Source organism: Mobula hypostoma, chromosome 2 (assembly GCF_963921235.1).
Source record: "Mobula hypostoma chromosome 2, sMobHyp1.1, whole genome shotgun sequence".
Lineage (NCBI taxonomy): Eukaryota > Metazoa > Chordata > Chondrichthyes > Myliobatiformes > Myliobatidae > Mobula > Mobula hypostoma.
The window spans coordinates 101984355-101999708 of record NC_086098.1 but is presented as its reverse complement, the minus strand read 5'-3'; the positions used below and the strand labels follow the sequence as shown (position 1 = coordinate 101999708).

Below are 15354 nucleotides of genomic sequence, written 5' to 3'. Positions count from 1 at the left end.
TATCTGTGTGCACTGCAGGTATGAGAAAAGAGAAAAACACATACAAAATGACCAAGACAGAGTAACTAGAAGAGTCGACAGAGCTTGTGGTGGAGTGAATAACATGGGAGGGACAGAGAAAAAGGACAAAGAAAGACAGATGTTAGAGTGGTATACATATAGAGAGGGATGCAAAGAGAAAATTAAGAAGGAAGAGATACAGGACAACTGTAAGGTAGTCAATAATCAAATAACCACTTCTTATTAAAAAATAAGAAGAGGCAGAATAACAGTTATGTCAAAGAGTTTTGTGTTGTTGGTGGCAATGAGTCTTTTTGCGTTTTCTCTTATAGAAGAGCAGTTGCAGAATTTACTCTCTTTAGAACTACTAAGTTCATGATAGTTTACAATTTTAACAAGGCATATCACTCTTCCCACCCAAATCATCCTTTGGAAGATATTTATTGATGTCCAAAGTATTGGAAAGTATAAACTCCCATCTATATAGCTGCAGTACAGTTCTGGTCACCGAATTATAAGAAAGATGTCAACAAAATAGAGAGAGTACAGAGAAGATTTACTAGAATGTTACCTGGGATTCATCACCTAAGTTAGAGAGAAAGGTTGAACAAGTTGGGTCTTTATTTTTTGGAGCATAGAAGGTTGAGGGGGGACTTGATAGAGGTATTTAAAATTATGAGGAGGATAGATAGAGTTGACGTGGATAGGCTTTTTCCATTGAGAGTGGGGAAGATTTAAACAAGAGGACATGAGTTGAGAATTAAAGGGCAAAAGTTTAGGGGTAACATGAGGGGGAACTCCTTTACTCAGAGAGTGGTAGCTGTGTGGAACAAGCTTCCAGCAGAAGTGGTTGAGGCAGGTTCGATGTTGTCGTTTAAAGTTAAATTGGATATCTATATGGACAGGAAAGGAATGGAGGGTTATGGGCTGAGTGCAGGTTGGTGGGACTAGGTGAGAGCAAGAGTTCGGCACAGACTAGAAGGGCCGAGATGTCCTGTTTCCGTGCTGCAACTGTTATATGGTTATATGATGTGCGTAACTGAGAATTTCAAATTGCATTCAAGAGTTTTTTTTGAATATACCTTCAAAATAAATAATTAAACAAGAAAAAATTGTTAAATTACAAAAAAAAACAGGCACAGGTTAGCTGAGGCTAGCTGAGTTGCTGGTCAGTGGTGAAATGTAAATATTGATGATGATTTGGGGGGGGGGGTGTAGCTTGTTATTTATAATGCTCCACAATGTCAAGGGTAGATGGTAAGAATTTCACTTACAAGAGATAGCACCCCCCATCCTGTTGTTTGCCATTTATGAAGATGCACCTGAATATTTCCCAGGTTTTGAACGTGTTTATTGAAGTTTTACAAATGGGTCAGAGGCATGAAGAATGGAAATAAGCCTTTTAGCCCACCAGGTCCATACTGACCAGTTGGCACCCACCTATCTTAATCTCACGTTTCCCCATAGTCAACTGTGCCTATTTGATTGAAGTATTTTTGCAGACACTTTTTAAATGCTGTCAACGACTTTGCTTCAAACACTCCCTCAAAAAGTGTATTCCAGGTACTCACTACTTTCTGGGTAAAAAAAATATTCATCCCTCCCTGTCACCTTGTAATACTGGCCATCACCTACTACATTCCAGTACTGATGACAGTTCGTGACCTGAAACATTGACTATCACTAGCAGTTCTTTTTTGTTCCAGATTCCAGCATCTGCAGTCTTTCTCGTTTCTCCTTGGCAATGTTTAATACTAATATTAGGTGGTAACATCCAAACCATTACACAAACAGTTCAGGAAACAAAATTAAACATAAAAAATGATTACAGCACTGAAAAACTAGTTATGCCTGAATATACTGGTCCTGCATCTTAGTTATTCTGGAAGTACAAAATATCATTTATTGTGGTATTGTTTACACATCTAGTAAAATATTGTACAATAACAATAGAGGCATGTACAAAAAAAAATACTGAATCAAATATTTTACCTGTCGTAGTGTCCGTGCCACCAAGCTTTCTAGAACTGGTCCTCTGTCTTCATGCAGTAAGTGAACTTCATCCAAAATCAACAGTCTGACAATCTGACACAAGGCAACATCTCCAACACTTTTACGCGTTACCACATCCCACTTTTCAGGTGTCGTCACAAGCATCTGATAAAAGAGAGAATTATTTTCAACACTAAATGGAAATATATTAAAAGAAATATCACAGGTAATATTTCAACATAAAAATAGAAAATACTGAGCTACCCCAAAGGTTGGAACCAGCTGTAGAGGGAAAAAATGTTTACAATTCCAGTTTGTATGCCCTTTTTTCAGAAGTGTATGCAATATGTTAATTATTGCAATAATTCTGCTGTTGTTATGTATAATATCTAAATTATTCAGAATGCTAAGACAGAATTTAGCAACATATGCTGTTAAAGATTATCTCAAAATAGATAAAATATCAACATTCACAAAAGAGGTGAAACTTACATTCGTTCAACAGTTATAGGAACTCCACAGTTAAATAAGAACAAGTACAAATAACTTGATTTTCCTACATATTCCGGTCAAATGAGAAACTCTGCTCCTGCTATGAATGTGCGCTGTTTTAACCTGTCATGTCAACAATAAAAACAAGGCACAGACCACTGACACAGTGTCTTTCTCTATTACAGGATTTCTAACCATCCAAACAGAATCAATCCGGAAACAATCAATTTTTCCCTCTGTCATTTCCTTAAAAGGCAGCATGGTGAATGTTAAACAACTTAAACTCCATTGTTAAAGCCCTACACAGCAAAAAAATAAATCCATGATTTAATTCCATGGTAATAGAAACTAGCTAGTCAGAAACCCTACTAAAATAGATCTAATCGATAGGTATAATTAGTGTCCCATTTTTATCTGTGAGATTATATTAAAGAATATATTAGCTTCAACTGAAGAGCATTACAAATCTAAATTCCTCTCGGCCATAAGACATAGGAGCAGTATTAGGCCATTTGGCATATAGTCTGCTCCACCGTTCAATCATGGCTGATCCTTTTTTCCCCTCCTCAGCCCCTCTTCCCCAGCCTTCTCCCCGTAACCTTTGTTGCAACAAATTCCACAAATTCACCACCCTCTGGCGTAAGAACTTTCTCTACATCTCTGTTTTACTCTGTTTTAAATAGATACCCCTCTATCCTGAGGCTGTGCCCTTTTGTCCAGTACTTTCTCAACATGAGAAACATCCTTTCCACATCTACTCTATCTAGGCCTTTCTACATTCAAAAGGTTGCAATGAGATCCCCCCCTCATCTTCTAAATTCCAGCGAGTACAGACGCAGACTCATCAAATGTTCCTCGCATAATAACCCTTTCATTCCCGGAATCATCCTTGTGAACCTTCCCTGAACCCTCTCCAACGCCAGCACATCTTTTCTTGGATGAGAAGCCCAAAACTGTTCACAATACTCAAGGTGAGGCCTTGCCTGTGTCTTATTAAGCCTCAGCATTCACATCCCTGCTCTTGCATTCTAGACCTCTTGAAATGAATGCTTACATTGCATTTGCCTTCCTCACCACCAACTTAACCTGCAAGTTAATCTTTAGGGTGTTCTGCACAAGAACTCCCAAGTCCCTTTGCATCCCAGATTTTTGTATTTTCTCCCCATTTAGAAAATAGTCTGCACATTTATTTCTACTACCAAAGTGCATGATCATGCATTTTCCAACACTGTATTTCACTTGCCACTTTCTTGTCCATTCTCCTAATCTAAGTCCTTCTGCAGCCTACCTGTTTCCTTAACAATACTAGCTCCTCCACCAATGTTCTAACCATGCCAGTAACTTACCTGTAATACCATGGGCTCTTAACTTGATAAGCAACCTCACGTGTGGCACCTTGCAAAGGCCATCTGAATGTCCAAATATACCACATCCACCGCATCTCCTTTACCTATCCTACTTGTGATTTCCTCAAACAATTCCAAAAGATTTGTCAGGCAAGCTTTTCTCCTGAAGAAACTATGCTGACTTTGTCCTATCTTTTCCCGTGTCACTAAGTACTCCATCACCTCATCCTTTAACAACTGACTCTAACATCTTCCCAACCACTGAGGTCAGGCTAACAGGTCTATAATTTCCTTTCTGCTGCCTCCATGCTTTCTTAAAGAGTTGAGTGACATTTGCAATTCCCCAGTCCTCTGGCATCATGCCAGAGTCCAATGATTTTTGAAAGGTCATTACTAATACCTCCACAATCTCTACCGCTACCTCTTTTAGAACTTTCAGATGCAGTTCATCTGGTCTGGGTGACTAGAACATAGAAATCTACAGCATATTACAGGCCCTTCAGCCCATAATGTTGTGCTGATCATATAACCTACACTAGAAAATGCCTAGAATTTCCCTGCCGCATAGCCCTCTATTTTTCTAAGCTCCCTGTACATATCTAAGAGGCTCTTAAAAGACCCCATTGTATCCACTTCCTCCACCGCCACCGGCAGTGTATTCCACCACTCTCTGTGTGGAAAAACTTGCCCCTGACATCCCCTAGGTACCTTCTTCCAAACATCTTAAAACTATGACCCCTCATGTTAGCCATTTCGGCCCTGGGAGAAAGCCTCTGGCTATCCTTACGATAAATGTCCCTCATCACCTTATACACCTCTATAAGGCCACCTCTCATCCTCCGTCGCTCCAAGGAGAAAAGGGCAAGTTCACTCAACCTATTCTCATAAGGTATGCCCTCCAATCCAGGCAACATCCTTGTGTCTCCTTTGTACTCTCTCTACAGTATCCACATGCTTCCTGTAGTGAGATGACCAGAACTGAACACAGTATTCTATGTGGGGTCTGACCAAGGTCTTATATAGCTGTAACATTACCTCACGGCTCTTGAACTCAGTCTCACGGTTGATGAATGCCAACATGCCATAAGCCTTCTTAACGACAACCTGTGCCACAGCTTTGAGTGTCCTATGGACATAGGCTGCAAGATCTCTCTGAACCTTCACACTGCCAAGAGTCTTACCATTAACATTATATTCTGTCTTCAAATTTGACCTCCAAAATGAACCACTTCACACTTATCTGGGTTGAAATCCATCTGCCACTTCTCAGCTCAGTTCTTCATCCTATCAATGTCGCGATGTAATCTCTGACAGCCCTTCAGACTATCCACAACACCCCCCAACCTTTGTGTCATCAGCAAACTTACTAACCCATCCTTCTACTTCCTCATCCAGGTTATTTATAAAAATTACAAAGAGGAGGGGTCCCAGAACAGATCCCTGTGGAACACCACTGGTCACTGACCTCTATGCAGAATACGAACCATCTACAATCACCATTTGTCTTTTGTGGTCAAGCCAATTCTGGATCCACAAAACAAGGTCTCTTTGGATCCCATGCCTCCTTACTTTCTGAAGGAGCCTTGCATGAGGAACCTTATCAAATGCCTTTCTGAAATCCATATACACTATATCCACTGCTCTACCTTCATCAATGAGTTTTGTTACATCCTCAAAGAATTTAATCAGGCGCGTAAGGCACGACCTGCTCTTGACGAAGCCATGCCATCTCTAATCAGATTATGTCTCTCCAAATGCTCATAAATCTTGCCTCTCAGAATCTCCTCCAACAACTTGCCCACCACTGAAGTCAGGCTCACTGGTCTATAATTTCCTGGGTTATTTCTACTCTACAAGGGAACAACATTTGCAACCCTCCAATCCTTCTCCTGTCCCTATTGTTGATGCAAAGATCATCACAAGAAGCTCAGCAATCTCCTCCCTCGCTTCCCACAGTAGCCTGGGGTATATACCATCTGGTCCAGGTGACTTATTTAACAATACTTTTCAAAAGCTCCAGCACATCCTCTTTCTTAATGTCTATATGCTCAAGTGTTTCAGTCCACTGTAAGTCATCCCCACGATTGCCAAGGTCTTTTTCCCTGAAGACTTAGGTACCCTTAGGTCTTACAGCTTTTTGAGCACCTTCTCCTTTGTAATAGTAACTGCACGCACTTCCCTTCCCTCACAGCCTTCAACATCTGGCACAGTGCTAATGTCTTCCACAGTGAAGACTGATGCAAAATACTCAATTTGTTCATCTGCCATCTCCTTGTCCCCTGTTATTATTTCTCCAGCCACATTTTCTAGCGGTCCAATATGCACTTTCATCTCTATTACATTTTTTTTATATATTTGAAAAAGCTTTTACTATCCACTTTGCTAGCTTGTTTTCATATTTCATCTTTTCCCTCCTAATAATTCTTCTGGTTGCTCTTTGTGGGTTTTCAAAAGCTTCCCAATTCCCTATGTTCCTGCTAATTTTTACTTTGTTGTATGCCCTCCCTTTTGTTTTTACATTTGTTTTGACTTCCCTTGTCAGTCACAGTTGCATTGTTTTGTGACATGAGTATTTCTTCATTTTTGGAATACATCTATCCTGTATCTTCTTCATTTTTGGAATACATCTATCCTGTATCTTATTCATTTTTCCCAAAAAGTCATGCCATTGCTGCTCTGCTGTCATTCCTGCAGCAGCTCCTTCCAACTTACTTTGGCCAACTCGTCTCTCATACCACTGTAATTTCCTTTACTGCTAAGTCAGACTTTATTTTCTCCCTATCATATTTCATGTTGAACTCAATCATATTGTGATCACTGTCTCCAAAAGGTTCTTTTTACCTTAAGCTTCCTAATCATGACTGGTTCATTACATAACATGCAATCCAGTATAGCTGATCCTCTAGTAGGTTCAAAGACAAACTGTGCTAAAAAAAGCCATCTCATAGACATTCACCAAACTCACTTTCTTGAGATCTAATACCAGCCTGGTTTTCCCAATCAACCTGCATGTTGAAATCTCCCATGACTATCATAACATTGCCCTTTTGACACATCTTTTCTATTTCCTGCTGTAATCTGTGGTCTACATCCCAGCTACTGTTGGGAGGCCTGTACATAACTGCCATCAGGGGATTTTTAACCCTTGCAGTTTCTTAATTTAACCCACAAGGATTCAACATCTTCCATCCTATGTCATATCTTTCTATTGATCTGATGCCATTCTTTATCAGCAGAGCCATTCCACCTTCTCTGCCTAACTTCCTATCCCTCTGATACAACGTGTAACCTTGGACATTCAGCTCACAGCTACAACCAACCTGCAGCCATGATTCAGTGATTCATTTCCATCCGCTGCTTCTTTAATAAGGAAACTCACTTGACAAAATTTCTGAAACTGATATTGCAGAAAATTCATTAAAGTTCTCGTCTTTTTCTTTTCTCCATCAACCTCATTTAAAAAAACTTTTACTCTCCCATTTTTTTTTCAATTTAAGGACATTCATCCAAAATATTTGATACTGAATCCATCTCACTCTACATCCTACTGCCACTCAAACATGCAATGCCCCAACAGTTATTTTAGAACATTAAATTTCAAGTAACATACCTTTTGCAATAATCAAAAATTGTTGTTCTAAAAATAAAAATATCAAGAAACTGTTTTATCTATTGCAACATATTTTAGAAACTGAGAGCTTTCCCAAATTAATGTCCACAGAATCAAAAGGTGAAAAGTGAAAAGTTTGAGGAAAAAAGGAGGGGAAACTTTTCACTTGGAGGGTCTGAGAATATGGAATGAGCTGCTAGCACAGCTGGTGCAGGCAACCTCAATTTCAGCATTTAAGAGAAGTTTGGATAAGTACGCAGATGGTTGGGGCATGGAGAGCTATGGTCCCAGTGCAAGTCAATGGGAGTAGGCAATTTAAATGGTTTCAGCATGGACTTGATGGGCCAAAGGGCCTGTTTCTGTGCTGTACTTCTCTATGACTCTACTCTGCACCCTCCCCATTCTAACTACTTAACATCTTACATTTACTGCTTTCAGTTCTGTACTTACCCAAAACCTGGAACTGTGTTCATTTCTGACCTACGCTGTTAATTCCCTTCATCATGTTTGGTTTTTAAAAGGAAACTCAAAGACATTTTAATCTGTCCTGATAGTTACAACTTCTCAATTCTGGTTTCATCTTTCTAAATGACACAAAGGTTGAGGGTGTTGTGAATGGTGTGGAGGGCTGTCAGAGGTTACAGCAGGACATCAATAGAATTGTGCTGTAGGTTTTCAATGTCTCTATGTTTCTACCTTTAAATTTTTCTTTCATCCTCCCCAATGTGCCGAAAGTCTTCTTGTAATATGATGAACAGAAATTTTCATATTACTCAAAAGTATAGTCCAACTAAAATTGTATGGAAGTCAGACAACCTATTCCGTTTACTCTTTGAAATGAAAATATTCTGCTTATTAAAACAAGGTTACTTGCAAGATCTGGGCTGGAGACACTGAATGAGATTAGATGAAACTTGCTAATATACTAAAATAGTTTGAAAGGAATAATGTAAGGATATTTTACATAACATTGAAGATTCCCAAATGTTACAGGGGAACTGTAAACCAAATCAGCTGCAGCCACCAAAATCAACAGGGGAAGATATCAACTCTTCAGCTCTTTTAGATCCTGTTAAGGGATATAATTTAAAATTGTTTGATATCTTAAATACTGGATAGGTCACATCTTAAGTATTGTATGTGAAAAGATATATGATACAGTTCAATCTGTAACAGTAATGTACTGTTGAAGTGGACTGTATAAATGTTACTTTCCTTGTAGTTTAACTTGCTTTTGTTTGTTTCTATTTTTACATAATCACTTATAGACAGTGCATTCCAGTTAACTGGGGCACAACTGGACCAGTGCATTTTGGTCCAATTAAGCAGCTGCCCCAATTAGCCAAAGTTTCATGGAAACAGTTAAAGGTATAAAAAAGACAAACTACCATTTAAATGAGTAACAAGTTATGTACTTTTTCAGAACAAATTAGAACACTACCAATAGTACTTCAGTACTATAAAAACTGTATTAGTTCCTGATAGTTATCAACAAAATCAGTTTTTTTTTAAAAAAACACAAACAGATGCAAATGACATTATTTAAAAACTATTCACTTTAAACATAGTGTAGTATCTAACAGCCACAGAAGCACGCGCGACCATCACTAGTTGGGAAATATTCAACAACAGTCTCCTGTACCAATTAAGCAACAGTGTCTGAACTAAACAATGGGAAACCTGGCTACTTTTTCCATTTAATTTGTTCTTTAAAAGTTGTCCCAAATCAGGCTGTCCAGATTAACCAATGGACCAACTAACTGAAATCCACTCTCTCACCCACATGTTTCATCTTCTTTCTCTGTTTCTTTCTTGTAACACTTAATAAACAACTGTAAGCAACAAGTTTTATGCCTCATTCTTGACTTCCAAAGAGCCTCAGATCAAAATCAAGTTCCAACAGTACCTATATAGTTAACATTATTCTGTTCTTTATCTTTCTTCCAAAGATTTTTGTAGTACAGTGCATTTAAGCAGACTAAAAGGGTAATCATGATTTTCAGCCACCATTTCACTAAGATTAGTAATACAGGATAAGCACCCCTTATCAGAATACTTGGGGCTGAAAGTGTTTTAAATTTCAGTTTTTTTTGTAATTTGGAATATTTGCATCTTCATGAAATATCATGGGGTTGGGACACAAATCTAAACACAAAATCTATTTATATTACATATACAGCTTATGCATATACCCTGAAAGCAGTTTTATATCATATTTTTAATAATTTCATTCATGAAACAATAATGTGTTCATGAACCATCATAAATGTAAACCATCACTAACTTGGCCACCTATGTGGACGGTCAGTGGCTATGTGGCATTGCCATCAATCCCAACAGAAATTAAGTGCTTACAGAAAGTAGTCTTTGCCGTACACTGGTTTATCATGCATATGTATTCACACAGCCTTTCAGCATGTTCTATTTTCATCAGTGATGATCTTGGCAAACTCATCAATGAACGCCTCTGCTTCTTTACGCTCGGCAGACACTTTATCACTACAAATCTCTAAAAAAAATTAATGCTAAGGCTTTTCTTAAATTTCTGCAACCAGCCTGATGAATATTCAATTACACTCAATTTTCAGTTTGTTATGGCTGATCTTTGCTTGTTTCATAACTAGCATATCATTAGGCAGCATACAGTATGTTCACTCTGACCCTGATGAAACCACTCTCTCAATACATTATCGAGATCTTCATTTTTCACTTTATGCAGTTTTTCTATTTTGCATTCACTTCTGTTCATTACATACAGTATGTGAAGTCACTTCCAGAACTGTCTGTGACGAGTAGAGACCTGTGCATCACCTGGGAACCCTCCAAACACCTTGTGAATTTTCCTTGTGATGTCATGTTAGCATTCAAAAAATGTTTGATTTTGGAGATTTTCAGATTTTGGAATTTCGGAATAGGGGTGCTCGTCCTGTAGCATTGCTGCCTGGTTGATAGCAAATGTGTTGGAATGTTCTCAAAATGAATAGCCATGCCGAGTTTTGCATCTGTGAGACTCTTCAGTTTCTCATCTCAAAAAACCAAGGCCGAAAAGTTCAATTTATATCAACTAAAGACATACTTTGAAACCAATACACATACACATATACACAAGTGTATCCACAAAGTTTTCAAGATGTTACCTATCAAGTACTTAAATTCATTTTTTGATACAAATTAATAACCCTGATACTGAACTCAGATAACAAAAAGAGATTTGTTACTGCTGCTCTCTCAGGGAAATTTAAATATGGATCCAACATTGCACATAGACTAATCTCATTAATCATTGAACATGCTTGGTTGGCTAACTACATCATGGGAATGTTTCATATATGCAATAACTGAGTGGAATCACAACTGGGTTACCAAGAGACTGCAGTATTTCGTACTTAATCAGCTAATACAAAAATAAACTATGTATTCTGCGCCCAAAATACAGTAAGTGCTGGAAATCTGAGGAATGGGGAATGAAGATATATTGAGTAGACCGGCAGTATCAGACAGGATCAGGGAGTTAATATTTCAGATCTCAGCTCAATGAACCTGACCAGCTCCGATGAAAATCATTAGCCAAAAATGTTAATTGCTTCTCTTTCCACAAATACTACTGTACATCAACAAATCCCCTTTACTAGTAAGCAGGCAGTTGTCAATGTAATAAGTTAAAGTTTAACTACATAAGGCTACTGCACTATTAGAAAAACAGTAAATCCTACAAATGGCAATGGAGATACAGAATCCATGCTTCAGGTCGACAACTTCATTAAAGCAACTAATTAATTTTTTATTTAGCTTATATGCACATAATTTTACAGTACACATAAAGTTGCAAGAGGTTTGTGAACCTTTTGCAATTACCTGGTTTTTTGCATTAATTACTCATAAAATGTGGACTGATCATCTAAGTCACAAAAACAGACAAACACAATCTGCCTAAATAACACACAATCAATTGTACTTTTCATGTCTTTATTGAACACATTGTTTAATCATTCACAGTACAGGGGTTCACATAACAACTGGGAGAACCTCCTTTAGCAGCAATAACCTTCATCAACGTTTCTCATAGCTGCTGATCAGACTTGCACAACAGTGAGGAGGAATTTTAGATCATTCCTCTGTACAAAACCGTTTTAGTTCATCAATATTTCCAGAATACCTTGCATGAACAGCCCTATTCAGGTTATGCTGCAGCATCTCCATCAGGTGAAGGTCTGGACTCTGATTCAGCAACTCCAAAACACGAATTTTCTTCTTTTGAGAACATTCTGTTGTAGATTTACTCTTGTGTTTCACATCATTGTCTTGTTGTATCATCCAACTTTGATTCAGCTTCAAGTGATGAACCGTTACCCTGACGTTGACACAATTTTGATTCATTGTTACCTCAATGATTGCAACCTGTCCAGGCCCTAAGGCAGCAAAGCAAACACAAACTATGACTCTCCTTCCATGCTTCACAGTTGGGATGAGATTTTGGTGTTGGCATGCAGTGCCCTTTTTCCTCCAAACATAGCGGTATGAATTTTTACCCAAAAAAGTTCAACTTTTATCTCATATGTCCACAAAACATCGTCCCAAAAGCATTGGGGAACATCTAGGTGTTTTTTTTTGCAAACTTGAGACTTGCAGCAATGTTTTTTTTTTGGACAGCAGTGGGTTCATCTGTGGTGTCCTTCCAGGAATACCATTCTTGTTTAGTGTTTTTCTTCTACTGGACACATGAACAGAGACTTTAACAAGTTCTATAGATTTCTGCAAGTCTTTTGTTGTTACCCTTGGGTTCTTTTTCACCTCCTTCAGCATTGCACTCTGTGCTGTTGGTGTGATCTTGCAGGACGCCCGCTCCAAGGGAGAGTACCAACAACACTGAACATCCTCCATTTGTAGACAATTTCTCTTACTGTGGCCTGATAAACACTCAGGTCCTTTCAGCTTCATGCATCTCTACAACTCTTCTTCTAAGAATTCTCTCTGAAAGTTGTTTTGATCAAGGCATGGCGCACATAAAAAGACCTTTTTTGAGAAGAGCAGGCTCCATCAGTAACCCGAATTTGTGTGCCTTTTTTATAGGGCAGGACACCTCTGCAACCTACAACTCCAATCTCAACTCACTGATTGGAACACCTAACTTCAAATAGCTTTTGTAGAAGGTATTACCCCAGAGGTTCATATATTTTTTTTAACCTAGACTGTAGTTGTTTAAATGGTTTACTCAGTATTGATGAAAATAAGTTTAATTGTTTGTAAACAACAGGAATTCTGCAGATGCTGGAAATTCAAGCAACGTACATCAAAGTTGCCGGTGAACGCAGCAGGCCAAGCAGCATCTATAGGAAGAGGCGCAGTTGACGTTTCAGGCCGAGTCCTGACGAAGGGTCTCGGCCTGAAACGCCGACTGCGCCTCTTCCTATAGATGCTGCTTGGCCTGCTGCGTTCACCAGCAACTTTGATGTATGTTAATTGTTTGTAATTAGTTTAGACAAGATTATGTTTGTCTATTATTGTGACTTAGATGAAGATCAGACCACATTTTATGACTAATTAATACAAAAAAACAGGTAATTGCAAAGGGTTCACAAACTTTTTCTTGCAACTCTATGTACCTTCCTAAATAGCTGTTTTATTTTGGCTTGAAATTTTATTCTTTATGCTTGCCACAAAACATTCAGAAGTTCATGATGAGGTTTAATTGTCATTCAACCATAAATGAATACCCCTGAATACAGCCAAACAAAACAGTGTTCCTCCTAGACCAAGGTGTAAAACACAGTACCAACAGTACATAAAGCAGATAGAAGATAGCAGTAAATATAGTCATACAACTACAATATCCTTGAGTCCATGGATATTGTCAGCAAGAGCAAGCCCACAACAACCCACAAACAAATGCAATCCAGCTTGTCTTCCACCGAGTGAACACTAAAGAGCAGCACCAAGCCCTCAATCCAGTAAGGATGCCGTGCCACACCGCCTCCAGCGTCACCTCTCCTGGGCAGCTGCAACAGGTGACACTGCAGCTTGAGGCCGAGTCTATGCCACAACCTCAGACACACAACTCCCTCACTGTTGATCTTGCCAATAAATCAGTGAAGTATTCAACAGGGTCTTGCAATCACAAGAAAAATGTCCCAAGGCAATGACTCACTAATTAGAACAATGGTTCCCATTCTGAGTTACTTGACAAATTCAGCAGAAGGGATGGGGATGGTAGGCAACAAGAATTTCCAGGGGGGTCAATGAGGATTTAGTATTAACTTGTTTGTAAAGGTCATTAAAATTAATAATGTACTTCCCATGCTAGCGGCCCCAACTAAAATAAAAAGCAGCCTGTAACATTATCATCACTTTATAGAAGTGAACATCAATTGAATCAAATCAATGGAAGACTGTATTTGTGATGATGGAGATCTGAGAAAGAATAAAAGATGATTCATTCATGTGACATTTCTAATGAAAAATTGTTGTAAATAGCATTGTTTTCAGCATGCTTATATTGACCTCCATGTGACAAGAGAGATACTCACTCATTCTATTCCTGCTTAATTGCCTAATACAACACACAAATACAGATAGATTGCAAGGTGTGAATTGTTTAACTAAGCAAATGCTTGCAGATTTTCCTATTCAGCACCAACACTGTTGTTACTGGCATCTTATTTTTTTATGTGCCTAGTGCTACTCTAATGTGCCTCTTTACACACAGAAAGCTTGTAGTATTGTCAAGCATGCCTGCACTCTGGTTATTCCCTTTACTTTCTTCCATCTTCTGGGAGAAATAAGAGCTTTGAAGCCTAGACACCCAGACTTAAAAACAGCATCTTCCCCACTGCTGTCATGCTTCTGAACTGATCCTTCTAAATGGTGCTGCCATATTCGCGTGCCTTTAATTCTATCTCTCATGGTTATCCTGTTAATGTCAATTTAGAATTTCTCTTTTGCACTACTTCAGATTGAACTACAATCTTCACAACATTCTGCTGTTTTGTGCTTATTGACATACATAATAATAGCATACACACTGTTTACTCTACGAACAAGCAATTTCATTTACATTCTGGTATATATGACAATAAACTAATCTAACCAAATTCTAAGAGTTGAACCCTGGCTTGATAACAATGGTACAAGAAGGCAATGATAGTAGATTGCACTAGAATACAATTCTCTTGCTGCTTACAACTGACGTGGTTTTAAGTGGCCATATCTGTCCTACAATGAAAGCGCTTGAAAATATATTTGAGGGTGTCCATTCATCATATAACCAAATTGAGAGATTCAACTCTAAGTAAGCCCTAGGTTGGTTATGCAAGTTATGGTAATTGCCCCTTAAAGAATTCACAAATTAATACACCAAATTTGAGATTCAGAATAAAAGGCTCTCTAATGGAATGCGTGTGGAAATAAAAGTAAATAAATACAGGTGTTCCCCACTTTTCGAACGTTCGCTTTACGAAACCTCACTGTTACGAAAGACCTAAATTAGTTCCCTGTTTTCGCTAACAGAAGGTGTTTTCACTGTTACGAAGAAAGGCAGCGTGTGAAAAGAGCAGCGCACGATAAAAAGCAGCGTGCACACTGAGCAGCCGCTCTCCCCCTGATTCGGAACGGCATTCTCGCCAGCATTGCTTAAACACATGCCTGTGAGCAGCCGTTTGCAAGATGAGTTCTAAGTTATCTGAAAAGCCTAAAAGAGCTCGTAAGGGTGTTACACTCAGTCATGGTGAACGCAGTAAGGACAAAGTGAGTTTGGCTTGTGGAAGTTGACAAAGATGATGTTGAAGAGGTTTTGCCATCCCATGACCAAGAACTGATAGATGAAGACTGATGCAATTGGAAGAGGAAAGGATAACAATCGAAACCGAATTCAGTAGCGAAAGTGAAGTCGTCCAGGAACTGAATGTGAAGCAACTGCGT

At 38.6% G+C, this 15354-nt stretch overlaps 1 protein-coding gene across 1 annotated transcript in view; it reads right to left on the bottom strand.

The window, feature by feature from the left end:
• Positions 1–15354, bottom strand: part of ascc3 (activating signal cointegrator 1 complex subunit 3) — a 399975-nt gene that overhangs the window by 296411 nt on the left and 88210 nt on the right. Inside the window, exon 11 of the mRNA XM_063040308.1 lies at positions 1993–2157. Coding sequence (XP_062896378.1) covers positions 1993–2157 — 165 coding nt within the window. The remainder of the gene's footprint in view (positions 1–1992; positions 2158–15354) is intronic.